The sequence below is a fragment of the Myxine glutinosa genome, chromosome 1 (genome assembly GCF_964187855.1).
Source record: "Myxine glutinosa chromosome 1, kmMyxGlut1.1, whole genome shotgun sequence".
In the NCBI taxonomy this organism is placed as follows: Eukaryota; Metazoa; Chordata; class Myxini; order Myxiniformes; family Myxinidae; genus Myxine; species Myxine glutinosa.
Genome location: NC_136261.1, coordinates 105,011,319 through 105,033,756, shown reverse-complemented (window position 1 = coordinate 105,033,756; position 22,438 = coordinate 105,011,319). Strand labels below are relative to the sequence as shown.

The following is a 22,438-nucleotide window of genomic DNA, read 5'->3' as shown; positions in this document are numbered from 1 at the left end:
CTAGTTGATTTTATAATGATCAGACGTGTACACACACACACACACACACACACACACACACACACACACACACACACACACACACACACACACACACACACACACACACACACCTTATTTTGTACGATTGCAAGAAACGCTTACCCCTAGCAGACCCTGCAGGCTGATGGTAACGCTCAGCCAGTCCGGAAGCAAGTACTCCAGCTCGAGACTGAGCAGCGCCAGTGCAAGGTGCGAGGATGGGAATGCTGCCAGCTGATGTCTCTGCAGCATGGCACAGCCCGCTGCTGCCAAACCAGCAGCGTGGCATGCCACACCTCCTTGCAGAGCCTCCAGCTGCTTCTGCAATCCCATGTGACGGCCCATTGCAAGGGCATGCAGCTAAAGATAAGGGGAATCAAATAGCATGTTATGTTTGCTCATGTGAAAGAAGGTGGAAATAGTTTTTAAAAAAAATTCAATACCTGCCTAATCAGTTTATGTCCCCTGAAGGATGAACATAGTAAAGGATCCCACTTCATCTTGAACAAAGGTACAAAAAGTGCTCTATTTGCCCAATTTTCAGGGATCACTTCTTCAAGTTTAAAGTCAATTAATTCAGAATATATATTTAGTCATTCAATCAAGCTTCAAAACATGCCGGTAATTTTTCACCGGAATTCAAAACAAACACAAAATTAAAACAATTATGTGCATTACCTTAAAATGAGCAGTTGTGTTAATTTGAGGTGCCACCAATAATCTTGGAGTGAAATGTGCAAAAAACTATTCCTTACCGTCTCAGAATATTGTCGTGCGAATCCCTCAAGGTTAACACCAGGGACCGCGGATGGACCAAACGGATTTACTGGAGGCGACGATCAAACACGGACTTTGCTATAAACCCACGGGAGGAAGAAGGGAAGAGGAAGATGCAGCAAAAGCGCTTACCTTGAGCGAACCGACGGTAGCTCCGATCCTGCAGGGGTATTAATGAACTCGAGCAAACACCAAATTTAATGTACAAAAATAGAGATTTATTACGGACCCGATACAATGGAACGCGACGGTAAATAAATGATGATCCTAAATTGGGATCCCACACACCTCACTTCAAATACGCCACACAGGAATGAGTTACGAAAAGAAATGTCTCGTCGTGTACTTGTAAAATGTTCTGTGGGTGCGGCCTTATCTGTCTGTCATTCCACGAGGCCCTGTCCAGCTCCAAGCTCCGAGTCGATCGCACACGAGGCCCCAGCACCACTCCAAGCTCCAGAAGCACCGAGCACCACTCCAAGCTCCAGAAGCACCGAGCACCACTCCAAGCTCCATGCAGATGGCGAATCAACGACCACCAGGACCTCTCAAGACCAAGAAGGGAAGCGCAGAGACAAGAGACCAGCGAGGAAGCCCAGAGCGAAGAGAAAGAGACAAAATCTTGTGCCGCGCACCCTTTTATAACTTTGCCTGTCACGTCAGCCTTGGCGCGCCACCAACCAGTCCCTTCCAGATTCCCGCCGTCCACCGAACCTTCTCCCGCCTTCCCTCCAATGAACAACAACCTCCTCAGTTGCGTCTTCGCGCCTCCCACCCGGATTGGCTGGAGGTTCGTGCCTTTCGTGCCAACCAAAGACACCCGTTCCCTGTGGCGTGGTTAGAGTCCGTGTCACGCGATGTTGCTAGGCCAGCCGGAGGTGTGGCTGGCTGCGGCCCCATCGGCGGTGCCCCGATCTGGCTTTCTGTTTGTCTTCCACAGTCTTTGTAAGGGAAGGGAATTTAATTACTGTTGCGCACTAAGGACCTATCTAAGTGTTTATAGGTGTGCGTTGACATAAGGGACAAAGGAAGGATTACCAGGTGTGACACACAGGGGTTTATCTTAGTCCCTACACTATTTAACACCCGAACATCCTGGTATGTTCACCGGTATACTCTTATCCCGACAAACCGCCTAAAAACACAGAACTTATTACAGGGTAGATTCCCTATCGCGACAGTCAAATACATACCTATACAGATCTATCTGGCTCTAGATATTCCTCCACCCAAATTCATAACACAAAATTCAATGCCTGCCTAATCAGTTTAAGTCCCCTGAAGGATGAACATAGTAAAGGATCCCACTTCATCTTGAACAAAGGTACAAAAAGTGCTCTATTTGTCCAATTTTCAGGGATCACTTCTTCAAGTTTAAAGTCAATTAATCCAGAATATATATTTAGTCATTCAATCAAGCTTCAAAACATGCCGGTAATTTTTCACCGGAATTCAAAACAAACACAAAATTAAAGCAATTATGTGCATTACCTTAAAATGAGCAGTTGTGTTAATTTGAGGTGCCACCAATAATATTGGAGTGAAATGTGAAAAAAACAATTCCTTACTGTCTCAGAATATGTTACTGTCTTTGTGCTATTAACCGATATATTTACCACAACAAGCGACGATGTCTTACGTACAAGGTAGAGGAAGGCCAGGGGTGTTGTGTAGAATAGGTTCCAGTCAAGCTTGCCAAGCACGAGCCTCTCCATCCGCACAACATCACCGTGGGAAAAGCCACAATCACTGCTGCTCACCAACTCTCTCAGCCCTGGAATCACCTGGTAACGCAAAGCTCCGATTTATTTTGGCATGCTACTTACCTCCAAAGGCCTTTACAATTTGCACAGGTGCTTTTTTTTTTTGTATACAAGATCGAGGCTCATGTAAGAGCTAACATTAATCACAAAAAGACAAACTGACACATAAAACACAAGATAAAGGGAGCGGGAGACAAGATGGGGAGAGAGAAGGAAGCACCAAAGTACAACATTTGAGAGCAGGGACATCGGGAGATCTGTGGGAGGGAGAAGCCTTGGGGGAAGGAGGCAGGGGTAGGGGGGGGGGGCTGGGAGAGGTATAAAACACATGGACATTGCTAGGACTTCCAGGAGAGAAGTCGGAATTTCAAAAAAGTGGATCTGGGGTGAATTAACGGGGGTAGAAAAGATCAAGGTTTTGGATGGGGGAAGACAAGAGATGGTGGTGAACAGCTGTTTTAAAGACCTGGAGGGAGGAGTGTGATTGAAGAGAGTGAGGGAATTTGTTCCAGACGCGGGAGAAAAGAGGAATGAAAGAGTGAAGGTGAATAGAGAGTCTTGATTTTGGCAGTTTAACGATAAGAGGGTTGCAGGCAGATCTTGTGTGACCTGTAGGAATATTTGGGGGACAGCACAGAAAGAGCTGGGGGGGGGGGGCAAGGCCAGAGAGGAGTCGGTAGAAGACAGAAAGACCACAAACCTGCCTGCGGTGAGTGAGTGAAAGGCCCTCACAATCAGCTTCATCGCGGGAGATTCCAATGATTCTGAAAGCTTTGGTTTCAACAGCGTGAGGACGAGCTAGGTGTGAGGAAGGAGCACCAGCCCAGAGGGGAGAACAGTATTCCATTGAGCTGCGGATGAAAGCCTTGTATGTGGTGAGGAGCTCAGGTGTGCCAAGGAAGGACTTCGCACGACGGAGGATGCCCAGTCAGCGACTGGCTTTGGAGGCCAGCTTGGAAATGAGGTTTTCCCAGGAAAGATCATGGCAGATGGTGAGACCCAAAAGCTTGAGTGGCAGAACTTCTTGGAGAGGATTGTTCAGAAAGTAGATGGGAGGGTTTTCCAGACGATCTTTTCGGAGAGACATAGGGAGAGTGTGAGATTTGTCAGGATTGAAAGACATGTTCCACTTCTTTGACCAGTCTGATTTTGTTCAGGTCTGCAGAGAGTGAGGAGGCTGCAGACTGCCGATCCAGAAAGCACAGGGCCCAGAACACTGCCTTGGGGAACTCCAGCCTGAACAGGAAGGGGAGATGAGAGAAATCCATTCAGGGCCACACATTGACTACGACTAGAGAGGAAGTCCACCAGCCATGCTTGGAGATTTCCATGGATACCATAGGAGGAGAGTTTGGAGAGCAGAGCTGGGTGCCAGACCGTATCGAAGGAATGTGATATGTCAAGGGAGACAGCTCTGATTTCCTATTTGGCATTAAGGACCTCCAACCATTGTTGAGACAGCAGAAACAATATGTCCAGAGTAGAATGACCTGGTCTGAATCCAAATTGATGATCCGAGATCAAGCCATTGGAGAAGAGGAAGTATTTGATGTCAGAAGCGATGATTGATTCCATGACCTTGCGGAATATTGGGAGCAGGCTGATTGGTCTACAATTGCAAGGATCTGTTTTTGCCCCTTTTTGTGTACAGCAGTAATGTTTGCTGATTTCCAAACAGATGGCAGATGACCTTGAACAAAAGAGAGGGTGAAGAGTACAGAGAGCAGGTGAGAAAGAGTGGCAGAGCAGGATTTTAGGACCAGTGGGCTGATGCCGTCTGGTCCAGTTGCAGAATCAGTCGAGGTTTGACAAAAACATCTCCACCTTGTCAGGAGAGAAGGACACAGAGTCCAGGAGCTGCTGGGTAGTGTGGGTACAGAGAGGGATGGGTTTGGGACACAAGATTTTGCGGCAAACACAGAGTTGAGGCATTCAGCTTTTTCACCTGTGGAGTCAGCTGTGTAGCCGTTTGAGGTAAGGGAGGGGATGGAGGGGGAACAAACACCAGAAACGGATTTGACCAGACGCCACCAAGATTTGGAGGAAGGAGACAGGTTTGAGAGTTCAGTCGAGTGTGGAGAGGTAGTGCTTCCTGGCACTCCTGAGGGTAGACACACACTTGTTCCGAGCTTTGTGAAAGGAACTGAGATTTCCTTCAGTTGGATTAGCCTTCCATGAGGTGAAGGAAAGTTGTTTCATGGCAACTGCCTCACCACAAGATTCAGTGTACCATGGACGGGAGGAAGGGTAAGACAACTGAAGACGAGATGGGATAAATCTATGCATGAGAGAGAGCAGTTTGCTTTGGAAGAATTCCCAGGAAGAATTGATGTCAGAGGCAGTAGAGATGGGAGACCAGTCTAGATGATTGATGGCTGCTTGAAGACCGTGCCAGTCAGCCTGAGTGAAATGCCAGACTCGTCGGCGCTGAGCAGGCTCCCTGAGAATGGTCAGAGAGATGTCCACTTTAACAAGGACATGATCAGATGATCCGATTGGAGCAGAAGAAGAGCAGCAGACATTTGCAGGGAAGTTTGTCATAACCAAGTCTAGAAGAGAAGATGCTCCATTGACTGAGATCCGGGTCGGGAAATTGACAGATTGTGTCAGTCCCAGTGAGTCGCAGAAGTCCTTTGCTGAGATGCCATGGCTGGTGAGAGAGGAACCCACACCCAGCCAGCTGGCATGACAGTTGAAGTCGCCACATACTGTATGAGGAAGAGAGAGTTGAGATGAGTGGATAGAAGTTGGTCCATGTTGTCAGACAGGGAGATGTAAATGGAGTCATCACTGTTTGGGGGACGGTACAGAACACATATGAACAAAAGGTGGGAGCGGAGAGGAAGCCGTAGCCATAGGTACTCCTGGGGGTGGGGTGGAGAGAGGGCAGTGCAAGGAGAGTGAGGAAGAGAGTTTTTGATAAAGATAGCAACCCCACCACCAGGACGAGGCTCAGGTCTATCATACCGGATGAGGGAGTAACCAGGAAGAGATATTAAGGAATCAGAGACATCCTGAAGGAGGAAAGTTTCTGTTAAGCAGATTACATCTGGTTTGTCAGAAGCAACCTGTATGGAGAGATCAGTCAGGTTTAATCGAAGGCCCCGGATGTTTTAGGTCCATACCGTTAAGGAAGAGGGAGGGGGTTCAACTGTTCTTTCACCAAAGAACAGTAACTTTCATTACAAACAGTCGACAAATCAACATCGGATGTGGGAATTTAATATGTGCTCGAGTGCTCGAGTAGGAATGCCAAACAGGCGAACCTTATGATGAATTTATCATACCTCGTCTTCCTCAAAAGTTTTGGTAGCGATGAAGAGGCAGGTGATGGCGATGCAGCGGAGGTAGCGAGGGTGAGCCTATCGAGAGCAAAAAGATAAAGTAATTTATCCCAGATGTTGTTCCTATTCACCACAATTTTAATTACTGCAAATAAAAAAGATGGAATAAAATTGAACAGCAGATCAATTCATTGAATCGCTGAACAATGGATACTCATTGCAGGCATTCCTCGCTCCACCAAGGCATTATCTCCTGTCATAAAAAGGGAAATATAAAATGTTATTACACTTCAATAATGATACAAGGAAAAAGGGTGAAGAAAAAAATTAGAGTAATTCTTGAGAGAGAGAAAAAAAACAAAAAACTAGTACGACACTCGGTGGAGCGCATACCTCCGCCAGGCTGAACAATTTAGGTTTTGTATCCCACTATATCTATAGGCTAACTATATCCCACTATATCTATATCCCACTATAGGCTAACCCCCGCTCTAGCAGGGAACATGGCCTTAAAATGCATGTTGTTGTTGTGTTGTATCCCACTATAAATAGGCCGGATCTGGATTCGGACCTGAACGAAACTGTAATCGGCTTGTTCTTGTCATCTACCCAACTCATCCACCAAGTATTGTCTGAATCCGTTGATAACTTTTTAAAATACCGTTTTGGCCCCATCTCTCAATGGTGAAGAATCACTTTAAAAGTTCTAATATCCAGATCCGGATCTTCACCAAAAGCTAATCAATTCATCCTCGTCACACACCCAACTTGTCCACATAGTTTCATCAGAATCCATCTACAATGTTTTGAGATATCATGCTCATGCACAAACATACAGGGGTGAATAGATAACCTCAGTCTATCTTTGGTGGCAGAGGTAATTAATTATACAATAATACAACACAATCCCGTCTTCCGGGTTCTGGGGAATCTAAAGCTCTCAGCATTATTGGAATCTCCTGTGATGCGGCCGAAGCAAACTCTGTTTCACGTGGCAGGCAGGTCGGCAGGCGATATCCTCGTTTTATATTTAAACGTCTGTCCTTCGGTCTAGATCCCTCTGCTCTCTCAGCCCTCCAAACGTTCTTCCAGTTACACCCCCCCCCCCCCAACCCCCACACGCCCCGGTTAAACTTCAAAAATCCAGCCTGATTGCACGCCTCAACTCTTTTATTTGTTGCTTCTTCTGTTTGTGGAAGCACTTCCCAGAGGCTCTTTTATCACACTCTTCCACACATAGCTGCAAACAGGCGGCGCACTGCCACCTCACGTCATCCTCGTCCTTACGAAGCCTTATTACTCCCATTAGCCCCACATTACCAAACCATTTTACTGGCAGGTTATTTGTGTTTCATACTCTCCTCTTTTCCTCCTGTTCATTCAGTCTCTTGCTTATTGTGTAAAACTGTTGCCCCCACTTCCCCATGGTCAGTTCATACCCTCAGTCAACCCACTCTTCCATTAACCCATAGAGTGCGGTGTTTTCTGGTTAGTAGCCCAGAAATGCTTTTTTGTCCTCAGTTTTTCTCCACCAATTAGAAGCCAGCTTTCATACGTTACCCAGGTATTATACATTGTAAGAAAGGTCATGATTCATTCTTTGTGTTGACGTCAGTTTCAACTAATTTGCATACACGTCTCAGCCACTATCATGGCCCGATGCACTTTTTGGGTTGACTCTACCTTATAATGAAAGGAAAAACAACTAAATAAATAAAGTGGATATGTCTGGAAATACAAATACCTTGACAAGCGACAGAAACCGATCCATAGCATGGATAGCCTGTGCCAGGGTCTCGGCGCACAAGGAGAACTCATCAGCTAGGCGAGACAGCCAGCTGATGGCTTGATCCCGTAACACCGGACACACTGCCGCACTCTGCACACATAACTCATGTTGATGAACATGCAGGTGGAAAAAGTAATACTCAGTTCATGGCATGACAACTTGAAATTCTACACTAACACAACGCACCAGTTTTGACCAATCATTTATCTCACAGACAGGCACCTGAATGAACAGAAACAGGTATTTGCAAAAAGCAAAAGCACCCAACACCCAATCATTCAACAAAAAAAGCATAGGGACAGAAGCAGAAAATCAATACTAAAATGCGTTTCAAAATCACTTCTTACGAGATCCAATATATTTTTTAACAGGGTTTAAGGCTAATGGAAGAGCTGCCATACAAATCACACGCCGCACACGACAATTCTTTGAAACAGTAGACAGCAGAAAACAACCAACGGATCTTCCTGGAGCACTTTGGGTGGCAGCAACGTAATCCTGAGATGTCACTCGTGTCTCAGCAGTAACCTGGAATGATGTAGCCCTCCCGTCCCACCCACATAGGATGAGATGCCAGCCCGTGGGGTTTATCCGTGTCCTATCCTCCAAATGCTGTTTGCATCGAACAAGGAAGCACCATGTACTCTTCTTTTTTTTAACGTTTCTGGTATGATTTGACCAGTGTCGGAATCAAACTACTCACTTCCCCGACTCAGAACGGACACCCTAACCACAATGCCACGGAGTTTGGTTTTAATAAATTACGTACACTGATAAATCGATGTTAAAATATATGCAATACATTTCCAAACGAAAACAAGTTCTATAAATATACATAGTATTCAAACAAAATATCCCCAAAAGATGTTGTTGTTTTTTCGGGCATTGTCCACTTAAATTGATTATGAGTGGCCATCATGATGTTTTAATGTTTAGAATAAACCTTACGATGTACAATTATGCTTACATGCACATGCAGCAAATTCTCAAGCCAAAATACCCTTCGTTATTCACAATAGCAGCATCATTAAACATAGCATTTCACATTTCAATTGTATTTGTTACTCAGGGAACTGGTTGAAATGAATTTTTTATTTTAAAATGTCAAACCACCTCATTCGTAAGCTAAACACACTTGAACAGTAACATTAGCTAAACAGAACCCTAGAGGTAGCTAAAACATACCAAACATACTCTCACCTGACTGGGAGGGTATCGGATGGACTTCCAATTTCGGGATTCCCTAGAAAGGGCCTCCCGAAGCAGGAACTCCAACCTGCACTCTTCCAATGGCGTCCCTGCCATGGTACCAGGCCCCTACCTCCTCCTGGCCACAAACTGCACCCTGAAAGAAATGTCACACAGGCAGCTTTTCCGTTAACAACAGTCCAAACAGACATCCTGAATGGAGGTTAAAGCAGCAGAGCATCGCAGTATGCACAGTTCAGTAAACACTCCACAACAGCGTGCTACAAACCATACTAGGATGGTGGAACACCGCACTTTCAGCAATAAGTAAATCTCTTGTATGTGCTGCTCATTACACGCATTTCCCATGTGGCATGTACTATAAATGAGTGGGCTGGCAGGATGCCCTAGAGGTACCCACACACACATCTAAGCCGTCGAGCCTGGGTTCCAATCCCGACCCAACTAGAAACTGCAATCCCTGTGTTACACAAGCAGGGTGATTCATCAATGTGTGTGCCATCCCTCGGATCGACGAGAAACTGCCGATCAGTTGGTGGACGTTAAATGTCCTACGACCTACGGTGTCCTTTGCGAAGAGTACGAGAGCTATCGCCAGCACCATGGTCAAATTACAAATACCTGCCCTATCTACTTAGTCAAACATCAGGCCTGGCCAGCCAGTTCGTGAAAAACTTGGGCCAAAAAACAAAAACAAAAACCTCCTAGCCAACCCCACAATAACACAGGAATAATCGTTACTGCTTAAAGATGATTGTAGCAAGAACAAGAAGAAGACTTCAATTGGGTATTGTTATTGCCTCTGGTGTGCAGCATCATGGAAAATGCACCGTTTTGCAGCGTTAAACAAAGACGTTCATTTACTTTAAAATTGCTTGCCGTATCGTTTCATCTATCTATAATTCCAGTAATCTCTGTGTGTCTGTGTGTCTGTGTGTCTGTGTGTCTGTGTGTCTGTGTGTCTGTGACCGCTGTTTCTCGACAACCACGGGTCCGATATACTTGAAACTTGCCAGGTATATTGCTGGGGACCCGAGGATGTGCCTTTTCAAGGTTTCATATTAATCGGACAATTACTTACCGAGCTATGTCCAAAAAACGATTCAACCAATCAGAGAGCAGCGAGCTATCACGTGTGCCGAACGTGGCGATCAGACTCTGCCTCGGACGGCACATTTGACAGCGTATTCATTTATTTCACGTTGGAAAACTATGTTGCCGTTAAACTATGTTTTAAAACGAATTCAAACTGCGATTAAATTAAAACGATTCATCCTAACTGCGATTTGCGAACTTCCGGACAGTGAAGACTGTCCGGCAGCACGCTTTCCGGCAGCCAATCACAGAACGCTTTGTTGCGTAGGCGTGGCCGATGTGAGACGAGCGGAGCTGAGCGCGTTACGAGCTGACCGCCATTACGGTACGTAATTCGATTTCTTATGCGCATTATTTCTCCCAATTCAGTCAGAGCGAAGGGCGGAAGCGAAGAGCGTTGTTTTTTTTGTTTACGGGCGTACGGGCGGGGTAGAGCGTACGGGTAGCGTTTTTTTTTTTTTTTGGCAAGGAACGGGCACCCACGTACGGGCAATGCCCTAGTCTATCTATAATTCCAGTAATCTCTGTACGTTTGTACGTCTGTACGTTTGTTTGTCTGTGACCGCTGTTTCTCGACAACCACGGGTCCGATATACTTTTAACTTGCCAGGTATATTGCTGGGGACCCGAGGATGTGCCTTTTCAAGGTTTCATATTAATCGGACAATTACTTACCGAGCTATGTCCAAAAAACGATTCAACCAATCAGAGAGCAGCGAACGATCGCGTGTGCCGAACGTGGAGGACACACTCTGCCTCGGATGGCACATTTGAGAGCGTATTCATTTATTTCACGTTTGCAAACTATGTTGGCGTTAAACTATGTTTTAAAACTAATAAAACCGAATTTGCGATTCATTCGCTTTCCTGCGCGTTTGTGCACGCGATGGCGATTTCTTTACCAAACTCCGGAAGCCGTTCGCTTTGGACCAAACCATTTCATGTAAATAGAGGGGGGGGATTGTCACCGTACTCGCAAGCCGTTCGCTTTGGACCAAACCATTTCATGTAAATAGAGGGGGGGGATATAATTTTAGATATAGATATAGTACGGGCAATGCCCTAGTCTATCTATAATTCCAGTAATCTCTGTACGTTTGTACGTTTGTACGTCTGTACGTCTGTACGTTTGTCTGTGACCGCTGTTTCTCGACAACTACCGGTCCGATATACTTGAAACTTGCCAGGTATATTGCTGGGGACCCGAGGATGTGCCTTTTCAAGGTTTGAAATTAATCGGACAAGTACTTACCGAGCTATGGCGATTTAGCCGTTCGCCGTTCGCTTTGCCGTTGCGAATGGACCAAACCATTCATGTAAATAGAGGGGGGGGGGGGGGGGTTCTGTGGTCGTTCGCTTTGGCTTTGCGAATGGACCAAACCATTCATGTAAATAGAGGGGGGGGGGGTTCTGTGGTCGTTGCGAATGGACCAAACCATTGTTTTTTTTTTGCAGTTTTTTTTTTTTTTGCAGTTTTTTTTTTTTTGCAAGGAACGGGCACCCACGTACGGGCACGTCCTAGCTTATATATAGTACGGGCATGCCCTAGTCTATCTATAATTCCAGTAATCTCTGTACGTTTGTACGTCTGTACGTTTGTCTGTGACCGCTGTTTCTCGACAACCACGGGTCCGATATACTTTTAACTTGCCAGGTATATTGCTGGGGACCCGAGGATGTGCCTTTTCAAGGTTTCATATTAATCGGACAATTACTTACCGAGCTATGTCCAAAAAACGATTCAACCAATCAGAGAGCAGCGAACTATCGCGTGTGCCGAACGTGGCGGACACACTCTGCCTCGGATGGCACATTTGAGAGCGTATTCATTTATTTCACGTTTGCAAACTATGTTGGCGTTAAACTATGTTTTAAAACTAATAAAAACGAATTTGCGATTCATTCGCTTTCCTGCGCGTTTGTGCACGCGATGGCGATTTCTTTACCAAACTCCGGAAGCCGTTCGCTTTGGACCAAACCATTTCATGTAAATAGAGGGGGGGGATTGTCACCGTACTCGCAAGCCGTTCGCTTTGGACCAAACCATTGCATGTAAATAGAGGGGGGGGATTGTCACCGTACTCGCAAGCCGTTCGCTTTGGACCAAACCATTTCATGTAAATAGAGGGGGGGGATATAATTTTAGATATAGATATAGTACGGGCAATGCCCTAGTATTGTTAATTTTATGACCTGTCCATCTTACGTCTATTTTCCGCACAACCTGCATGAGAACAAATATTTACATCACCGCCTGGAGACTACAATGCAGGAGAATTTGAGAACGAGATACACGAGCTCAACCCAAAGGAACATGAGCAGAGCGTGACTGTGAAATAGACTTCACCGGGAATCATGTAGGCCAGGCACAAAAGTGATTTTGGCTGGAGGATACACAAGTAAAAACAGCAGTAAAGGCCTGTCCCATTGGCTGCCACCAGTTTGGCCCCACACCAAGGTGGTTCCAGAGGATCGCAACATTAATAAAACAAATAGCCAAAGGATCACGAGAGTGGGTGTCCAGCATATCGGAGGCGTTTGTGAGGAGCCAGAAACAGTACATGAGCTTAAACAAGGAGTTCGGAAAGCAAAGAGGTCCGATCGAGCAGACCAAGGCTTTGCTCTCATGAAGAAACGCTGGTGCCGAAGTCGCTCTCATTTCCCCTTGTGGTGCGTCCATGTATCTGTATTTCATATAAATTACCTTCATTGACAAAAACAAATACATCGTTTATAGCCTGGCGACTGCATTGGGTTAGCTTTGTGTGATGGATGCAGAATTCAATTTAATTATATATCTGTGCATATCAGTTATGAAGGTTATCTTTTATGAAGATATATCAGTTATGAAGGAAGCCTGAAGCATCGCCACTGTACAGAGTGAATTTAAATTGTCTATATTATACATTTCCAAGGTTATCTTTTCCGTAACCAGTTCTTCTTGTGATTCTTTGCTCTTATCATTCTCACACAAATTGCTGAGTCCGCCACCTTCACAGGGTTAATGGGTTTGCTACATTGCACTTGATATCTATAAATACATACAATTTCGTGATTACCTCCACCACCAAAGGTGGATGGAGGTTATGTTTTCACCCCTGTCTGTCTGTCTGTCTGTCTGCATGTCCGTTTGTTTGTGAACAAAATATCTCAAAAAGTTGTGGCCGGATTCGGACGAAATTTGGCTGAGAGGCAGCGTATGTGACGAGGACGAAATGATTAGATTTTGGTGAAGATCCGGATTCGGATCCGGCTACTAGAATTTTTTAAGTGATTCTTCACCATTGGGAGATTCGGGTCAAAAACTATACGTAGCAGGATATCTCAAAAAGTTGTGGACGGATTTGGACGAAACTTGGTGGGCCGGTTGGGTGTCTGACAAGGACAAATAGATTCGATTTTCGTGAAGATCTGAATATGGATTCGGATATGAGAATTATTTAATTTTTAAGTGATTCTTCACCAATGAGTGATGGGGCTAAAACCAAAATATAGCAGTATATCTCAAAAAGTTATAGATGGAGTTGGGTGAAACTTGGTGGAGAGGTTGTGTGTGTGCAAGGAAGAATGATCAATTTTGGTAAAGATCCGGATCCGGATCCGGCTTGTATTATTTTTTAAGTGATTCTTCACCATTGGGAGATAGGGGCAAAAACGATACAAAGAAGGATATCTCAAAAAGTTGTGGACGGATGATTTTGATGATATGTGATTCTGTTTTGTGATTTTCTGGTCTACTCTGGAATACAAAACGTAAACTGTTCACCTGGCGGAGGTATGCTCTCTTCTGAGTGCCGTTCTAGTTTTTCTTGCAAAAAGGTTACAGCAAACCTGATCCCCATGACTGTGTTTCTGACGATATTAATGACATCAAAACTTTTTCAGTTCACACTGTTGTAGTTTCGTGTACTCGTCTGATAGAACGGTGTGACGATAACGAACTTACCTTTGAGGTGTGTAACCGATTTTAAATCCAACTATAAAATGTGCCGGATCAGTGTTGGATCAGTGTTAACCCTGGTGTTGGGCTAGCGGCTAGGGTGCCGGCTTAGGATCCTAGGATCCTGGGTTCGAATCCCGGTCGATCGCTGAATTAACGCCAGGGGGGTTGACTCAGCCTGTCATCCTTCCGAGGTCGGCTAATTGAGTACCAGTTCACTGGTAATTCCCTGTTTGTCGTTAAAGGCGGCAAAAAGGGTTGGCGCCAGGAAGGGCATCCGGCCGTAAAACATTGCTTCAAATAGGGGACCGAAAAACAACAACAACCACGGTTCCCGAAAAAGGCCAACCCCCGCTTTGCGGGGAAAAATGGCCTCTAAAGGTGGTTTTTTTTTAATTTTTTATAAAATGTCAGATTGGTGGTTCATAGAAGCAAAGTGTGCCGTCCTGCGGAATGGCGCTAAGCTCGGTGTTAATCTGCTAGCATTAGTTGGAGAACATTTTTTTAAAATTCCCACTGTGATGTGTGCCTTTCATAAAAACTCAGCACGTCATCACCATCACCCGGAAAAATATCCAAATTCTTGCCTGGTGTACTACAGGGGAAGGCGAAGGCAAAGGCAAACCAACTGAGGCATAATCCTTGCCGTGGGGTTGCTTTTACAATGTTAAACCTGCTTTTGGGGAAAGCACCACAAAGTGAGAGAAAGTTTCATGTATGCACACAAGTACAATAACTTCCATTAGTGGAGCAGATAAACACAAAAATTGTGCATTTTATGAGAAAAGCATGAAATTTTTAACATAGTTAGTGCATACCATAAGGTTTATTTTCAGATGTGGAGGGAAGTCAGATTTGACCTCTGAGGACCGTGAGAGGTCAAATCCAAAATGGCCGCCAGTCCACCGGGTCTAATGTTCAAACGCGCTTAATTTTGGAACCAAACAGTGTAGAAAAACATTTAAGGTGTCATTTCCAACTAAACTGAGGATGCCCATTTATTTGGTGATACTTTTGAGATCGCCAGAACTCATGAACATGCATTTAGGTCATGGTCAAAGTCAAATTACGTTAAAAAAGTAAAATGTTAGTGAAACTTCGCCACCATTTTGACACTATAGGGATAATAATACAAAAAAATTAACAGATTAGACCCATGGTGCTTTTCTATTTTAATACTATATTATTATCTTTACATTCTCAAAGCAATATAAAAACTTATGGAACATATGCTGTTGTTCTATAAAATTACCACCACTATGACTATCAAGTAACGAATATCCTATCGGTAATGATCAAAATCTAACAGTCTCCAGAACAGAAGCACAGTGCAGTGCACTTGAGTGCAGCTTTGGCACACTTGCAGCGTCCAGTGCATCCTTTCTTGCAGCGACAGTCGATCAATTCATGGCACGATTTTGATGCTTCAGGGAGAGTGGTCCAAAGAGGCTGCCACCCAGTTGTTTCCTTTATCCAGCCCCAGTCAGATGGCTCTGGCATCTCTGGATCCATGACCAATGCCTGGTTCCAACAGTTGGCCTGGTAGCAAGTGCGCTTGATGTGCTGCTTCAGTGCTGCCTGGGTTGGAGGAATGTTCTCTAGACTTCTGTGTGAAGAGCTGCTTCCTGGCATCATTCACTTCCGTGCTCTCACTGGTTCGGTCGTACATCAGCACCACAAATCGGTCTAGCAGTAACATTGATCCTTCACTGACCTCACTTGGCATGCATAGGAGTTCATTGAAAGCATCATTCACCTCTGGGAAAGACTTCCAAGTTTCCCAGGCAGTCTTCTTTCCTCTGCCAGCAAATACAGATACAATGTCACACCCGGTGAAAGCGTGAAGGACTGGGAGAGTCAGACACTGTGTTGGATTCATTGTGGCAACCATTTCGTGAACAGCTATGTACCGAAAGCTTAACCCGACACCAAAGGCAACCCACAGCTCATCAGGAGCTGTCTTGCTGAATGAAGCCACAGCAGTACCACCACATCAGTATCAACGGTACGTATGGTCACCTTCTTACACCCCTTTTGCACAGCATCTGCCACATGCAGAAGTAGACGAGTGTCGGCCTCCTCTTGCGACATGGGGCAAGGCGGACCAAGTATGACTCAGCAGGAGAGCAGAGAACTCCACTTCCATCTGTTGCATACAGTTCCTTGCCCTCTGCTAGAGGAAGATGAACAACTTCGCGTGAAAGGAAAGCAAACAATTCGGTTTTGTTCTCATCGACTCGAAGGAAGTCCTTCCAGTTCTTTGGCATCACAGTAGGAGTCACCCTTTTCCTGGTGCCCTTTCCCCTCTTCTGTCTTGTTGAGGCTGTTAAATGTTTTTCTATGCCGTTTGGTTCCACAATTAGCCTGGTGTTGGGCTAGCGGCTAGGGTGCCAGCTTAGGATCCAAGGATCCTGGGTTCGAATCCCGGTCGATTGTTGAATTAACGCCAGGGGGGTTGACTCAGCCTGTCATCCTTCCGAGGTCGGCTAATTGAGTACCAGTTCACTGGTAATTCCCTGCTTGTCGTTAAAAGGCGACAAAAAGGGTTGGCGGCAGGAAGGGCATCCGTGGCCTCTAAAGGTGGTTTTTTGGTTCCACAATTAAGCGCGTTTGAACATTACCCCTGGGGAACTGGCGGTCATCTTGTATTTGACCTCTCACTGTCCTCAGAGGTCAAATCTGACTTCCCTCCACATCTGAAAATAAACCTTATGGTATATACTAACTATGCTACAAATTTCATGCTTTTCTCAAAAAATGCACAATTTGTTAAAATATGAGAGCTTATCTGCTGTACTACATTACCTATTAAGGTACAACTTCAAGTACATTGTTGGATTGTTCAATATTCTTCTATAATTAATAATAAAAGGCAATGTGTGTCAGTGCGTCTCCTCCATAACTCCAAAACCATGAAACCGAGCGACCCCAAACTTGCATACCAAGGGAACCGTCATTCTTCCTTCTTAATGTCCTTGAGTGGCCTAGTCAAAGCCCTGACCGAAATCCAATCCAAAATCTGTGCCATGACTTGAAGCTGTCCATCAATGGTCCCCATAAAACATGAGTTTGAACAGTTTTGTACAGAAGAATGAGCAAATATTGCCCAATCAAGGTGTGCTGGAGACCTATCCACCAGCCTCACAGCTGTAATTGCTATCAAAGGTGCTTGCAAGTACGAACTCAGGCGGGTGAAAGGTTCAACAGCGGAAAACAGCGGGGTGTTCCGGCAGCGGGGTGTTCCGGCAGCAAAAAGTTCCGGCAGCAAAAAGTTCCAGCAAGAAAAGTTCCAGCAGGAAAAGTTCTGGCAGTAAAAAGTTCAAGCAGTAATCGGCGCCCTTTTCTCCAACTTGTACTTGTAACCAACTGTAAGTCTATTTCCATATAATTCAAACAGCGTCAATTCGGGAGATGTATTTTCCACATTCCCGATCAGGGCTCGCTAGTCTCCAACAATATAAGCACAGTCTATATTTATCTTCCTAATTTTCACCAACCACCTGTCACTCTCAACAAGAAATAAGCGACTTAACAAAACGTGCACAATGTACGACAAACAAATGTTCAGCAAATAAAACGAATCCCTCCAGCGAAGGCTTTGATTGTTTCTTTGGGACTCACCGGGCTCTGCGAGCCAATGCCAAGCTCGACGTTAACAGATGCGTGGTCCATGAAAGGAAGGAAAGTTTGGATAAAATATAATAAGTAAAATGGGTTATGGGGAGTTTGGGAGGGGGGGGGGGACAAGGGGAAATAAAACAGCAAAGCTGGTCAATAAGCAAAAGGGGAATGCAGACAAGCCATGGCGGGGAGCGGAAGAACGACGTGTGACGTCGATGAGCGAGCTGTAGGTCATTTCCTCATTCTTTCCTTATTCACTTATTCATTCGATTTTTATTCATCCGATGTAACACTAAATGATGAAACAAACCTTTCGCTCTCAATAAAAGATGTTTAAGCACGATTTGTTTTTAATAATGTTTGTGGTTCACAGATCATCACCGTCTGTGAGCTCGTGACCAAACCATGGTTACATCTTCACTTCTTCCTCGGCAAATAAAAATGTCATTTGAAAAAACGATTCATTTCGTAATATTGCGACTCTAAATTTCTTACAAGTACAGTATATATGATATTGTAGGAGTTGCGAGCAACGACAGGTTAAAAATTTCTTGACTTGTTCAAGGCTTCTTTATGTCCAAAAGACTTTTTCCCTACCCGACCGGAACTCCTCCTTATAAATCCCCCATCACTTCCGCCCGAGCCTCTTACAGGGGCGTGGCTCCAATCCCCGAGCGCACGCCACGCCCATACCGTCAATAGACCCGTGACAGTGAATTACGAACACCTGTATGGGGTATCCCCCACAATATACTGAAAAGAGCAGTGTCTGTCACGTCACGCCACGCGTCACTGAACTACGCCCTCAAACTTTTGTGAACCAGACCAAACTTCTGGTATACACATTTATTTGAAATTTTTGAAAATATTTTTTATTTTTAGAAATATAAATATTTATTTTTCAGCTTAAATCTTCAACTTAAATTGTTTATAAAAATGTAATTTCACGAATATTACAAATACTGTACATTTGTGAAAAATAAATGTTTGGTGTAAATCATGACAATGGAGCAACTCACGTGTGATTATCCTCAGGTAAAACAAACCTGTCTCGATAGCAACGTGTGGTGACGTGAACGTTGCGAGCCGATCCACGCTAGCATATATTATATGCATATATATGATATATATATATATATATATATGATATATATATATATATATATATGATATATATATATATATATATATATGATATATATATATATATATATGATATATATATATATATATGATATATATATCTATATATATATATATATATATATATATATATATATATATATATATATATATATATATATATATATATATACAGACTTGGCATTTAATATGGAATATTTTTTTTGTGGGGGTGAACTTACTTTTCAAGATGACTTAGAACCAAAAGTTCATTGGAATTATGTTGAAATTATTCTAGATTTTGTTAATGTGACCTTTAAAAGAAAAAAAAACCACATTTGACATTTCGAAGCAAATAAATTGATCCTTGAAAGTGATGTAAACTGATATCGAACTAAATTCACGGACAGTACTGTGTTAAACTTCTGTACGATTTCCAGAAGTATCTCTTTATTTTGCACATTAGCCAAAAAAAATTTCAGCAAAAACAAAAGCTAAATTATGACTGGGATTACAGACAGTAAAATTACAGTTCAGTACTTCGTGTAACCCCCACGAGCATTCAGGAGAGCATGTACACGTCGAGGCATGCTGTTCACGAGATTTGCCAAGGTTTGGACAGGAATCGCTTGCCATGCAGTGACAATAGTCTGCTGCAATTTACGCACAGAGGCAGGCTGCTGGTCCAAATTGTTAATTTGATGCGTTAATTCTGCCCACAAGTTCTCTATCGGATTCATATCCATGGACATGGCAGGCCAATCCATATGCTCTACACCACGGTCAGCAAGAAAGTGTTGGATCATGTGAGCACGATGAGGCCGTGCATTGTCATCTTGGAAGACAAAGTTTCCTCAAAAGGCTGCACGAGCAAATGGAAGCAATGTTTCTTCCAGAATGACCCTGCACTTGAACTGGTTCAGGTTTCCATTCAGAACAACCAGGTCAGTTTTGCCCCCTGCATGAAAAGCAGCCCAAACGGTCACCCCACCACCTCCAGCTTGGACTCTTGGCACTATACCATCTTCGTTGTGGGCTTCATGCACTTGTCTGTGCACTCGGACGCGGCCATCTTGACGTTAGACCAGAAATCTAGACTCGTCACTGAAGATCACATGATTCCAGTGTCCTGGCTGCCATTGACGGTGCACTCTGGCCCACTGCAATCGGCGCTGGCGGTGTTGTCTGGTCAGACATGGCTTTCTCAGGGGACGCCTGGCACGATAGCCTGCTTGAACCAGTCGTTGGTTGACTAGCCTTCTGGATACAGGCAAATTTGTCAGTTGCTGCCACTCAGCCCTAAGCCGATTAGCTGACTTGGTACGGCCATTGCGGACTAACCGGTGCAGCTGGCGATCATCCCTCCTTGTGGTTCTGCGGGGACGTCCTGGCCTCGGTATTGGAGTAGGGACACCCCTCTGAGCATTTCGTTTCAGGATCTTTGACACCTGACATTGAGTGATGCCATACTGCCAAGCAATAGCACGCTGTTTCATGCCGGAATTTCGTAAAGCCACCACTAAATGACAAACAGCATTGTGGAGTTGACTGCTATCTCCAGGGGAAGCGGCAATAACTTTTGTAGACGTGCAGCAGTTGTTTTCCACTAATACAGAACGCAACAACCCTTATATACCCGATTGTGAAGCCAATCGTCAAATGTACCTGTCCGTACATTTTGTCACGCCACCTGTGATATAATCCTGTTATTGACTTCTTCCTGCAACAGACAATCAGTGACATGGTTCTTTAAACAAAGAAATCACCGAAGCATAAAAGAAACTCACCAGATTGATATACCGAGTTCAGAAAGTAAACCCGTCAAGAAAAAATAATAATTCCATATTAAATGCCAAGTCTGTATATATATATATATATATATATATATATATATATATATATATATATATATATATATATATATTGTTACGGATCTCGGTTTCGGCCCTCCCCTTACCGAGGGGGGTTTAATCCCCTCGTCTTTTAAGCTGGCCGTCCGAGTCCTGGAACTATCTCGCCACTTCCGGTCAGTGCTGAATAGGGTAGTAGGCCAATTATTCCTATGACCTAAGTACCAGCGCCTTCCGGTAAGCGAGGAAATGAACCCCGCCCAAGCCGCGACTGTAATGGACACGCCGAGCGAAGCGAGCCACGACTCAGGCCGTTAACAAAAGACTAACCCGATTATAAAGCGTTGGCCAACTCATGCCACAGGTACTCAATCGGGAAAAGACTAAAGCGATCGGGGAAGAATGAAACCAAAAGGGTAAGAAATAACAGACATTTATTAATTATTTACAAAACCAAAGAAACCAAAGGAGAAACGCAAGCAATATACAGAAGAAGAAGAAGAAGACACATGGCAAGCCTTGAAACAGTCTTATATTAAAACCCAGACAACAAAAAGGACAGACAACAGACTTACACGACAAGGGAATAGCAGGCAGGAATCACTGGAAGAAGGAGAAGGGTCTGTGTTGGTGAGAGGGTACGGCGGTCCGGGCCGGTGCGCAGCGTCGAAAGTCGCTCCAGGCCACGCTACGGGCTCGAGGTGAACAGCCTGGTGTCAGCTCCACGTATTCGTTTTCACACAGTAGGACAATGTCAGTTGACGATTGTATTGTGGTCGCCGTCACGGACCCACTCGCCGGATCACCTCTCTCTCTCGTGCCTTCTCACCGACTCGTACCTTTTCCGTCTCGTTTTCACACAGTAGGACAATGTCAGTTGACGATTGTATTGTGGTCGCCGTCACGTACCCACTCGCCAGATCACCTCTCTCTCTCGTGCCTTCTCACCGACTCGTACCTTTTCCGTCCACCTCCTTCGGAACCCTCTCACTCAACTCTCTCAACTTCTCGGTTCGGCTGGAGCACTCATCTCGATAAGCAGTCCCCCGCGCCCGCCTTTATTGCTCGTGGCCGTATCAAGCCGCGGGCTCCGAGGGCACGCCTACCGGTTGGCTCACCGCGGTGCTGGTTGGCCGGTAAGGTCTTGCTGACTCCACCTCCGATGACACGTCGACTTGCCACACCTTGTTCTGGTGGCTCCTCCCCCTTCTTTCTTGGCCCGACCGCATGGCCAATGGCGGCTTTTGGGGAATTAGAACACCACTCGCACCGCTTTTGAAGGGAACGAAAAGGGACCTTTCTTATTTGATTAATGCAATGCAGATTCAACTACTGGGAACAGATCCTTAACTGAAACACATAATAATGAAATAACTACGAAGAGGGCCTATGGTTCGCTACGTGTTGTTCATGGACTACCTAGGGTGCGATCTTTAACAAGCCAATTGAGGGGGATATTTACAGGGGAAACATTTATAAGGGATACATTTACTAAAATTTACTAGTGAAGGTTCTAAAAACCATAACACAGCACCCGTTTTTCCTCTAGGGTCGTCTCGACCCGAACTAACTTTACTTAATGTGACACTCAGGTGGAATAGCCCTCTGCTATTAACCTTACCCTTGAGTGCGACAGTTTTAAAACAACTACGGATGTCCCGCCTGCTACGTTGCATCCTACTTAACAGACTCACACCCACAGGATAACCGAATCACGGAATGGTTTTCAAACTACACATATACGGTGGGGAGCATTATTTACAAAACACTCATTTGTATTTACACTGCAACCCAGGACCTGTCATTTTGGGAGACAAAATATGTTTCTGAAAAAGAGGAAGAGCATGCACTGCACTGCACCGATACACCATACTCAAATGCCCGGGGATGCACAATTGATATTGCAGTGCACCCCCGAGCACAAGAGCATCACAAAGCACCAATCAGCACCAATCAGCACCAGAAAA

The 22,438-nt window shown here is 44.7% G+C and overlaps 1 protein-coding gene across 2 annotated transcripts in view; it reads right to left on the bottom strand.

The window, feature by feature from the left end:
- LOC137427208 (cyclin-I-like) overlaps positions 1–17,767 on the bottom strand; it is a 28,622-nt gene extending 10,855 nt beyond the window's left edge. Inside the window, exons 1-7 of one of the 2 annotated variants that reach the window (XM_078775604.1) lie at positions 17,500–17,767; positions 17,062–17,182; positions 8,835–8,979; positions 7,590–7,724; positions 5,849–5,923; positions 2,442–2,582; positions 145–381 (exon numbers count right to left, since the gene is read on the bottom strand). In XM_078775604.1, the coding sequence (XP_078631730.1) occupies positions 145–381; positions 2,442–2,582; positions 5,849–5,923; positions 7,590–7,724; positions 8,835–8,939 (693 nt within the window). In that variant the 5' untranslated portion in view covers positions 8,940–8,979; positions 17,062–17,182; positions 17,500–17,767. The remainder of the gene's footprint in view (positions 1–144; positions 382–2,441; positions 2,583–5,848; positions 5,924–7,589; positions 7,725–8,834; positions 8,980–17,061; positions 17,183–17,499) is intronic. The other variant, XM_068116485.2, reaches the window with a different exon arrangement.
- Between the last annotated feature and the right edge of the window lie 4,671 nt (positions 17,768–22,438).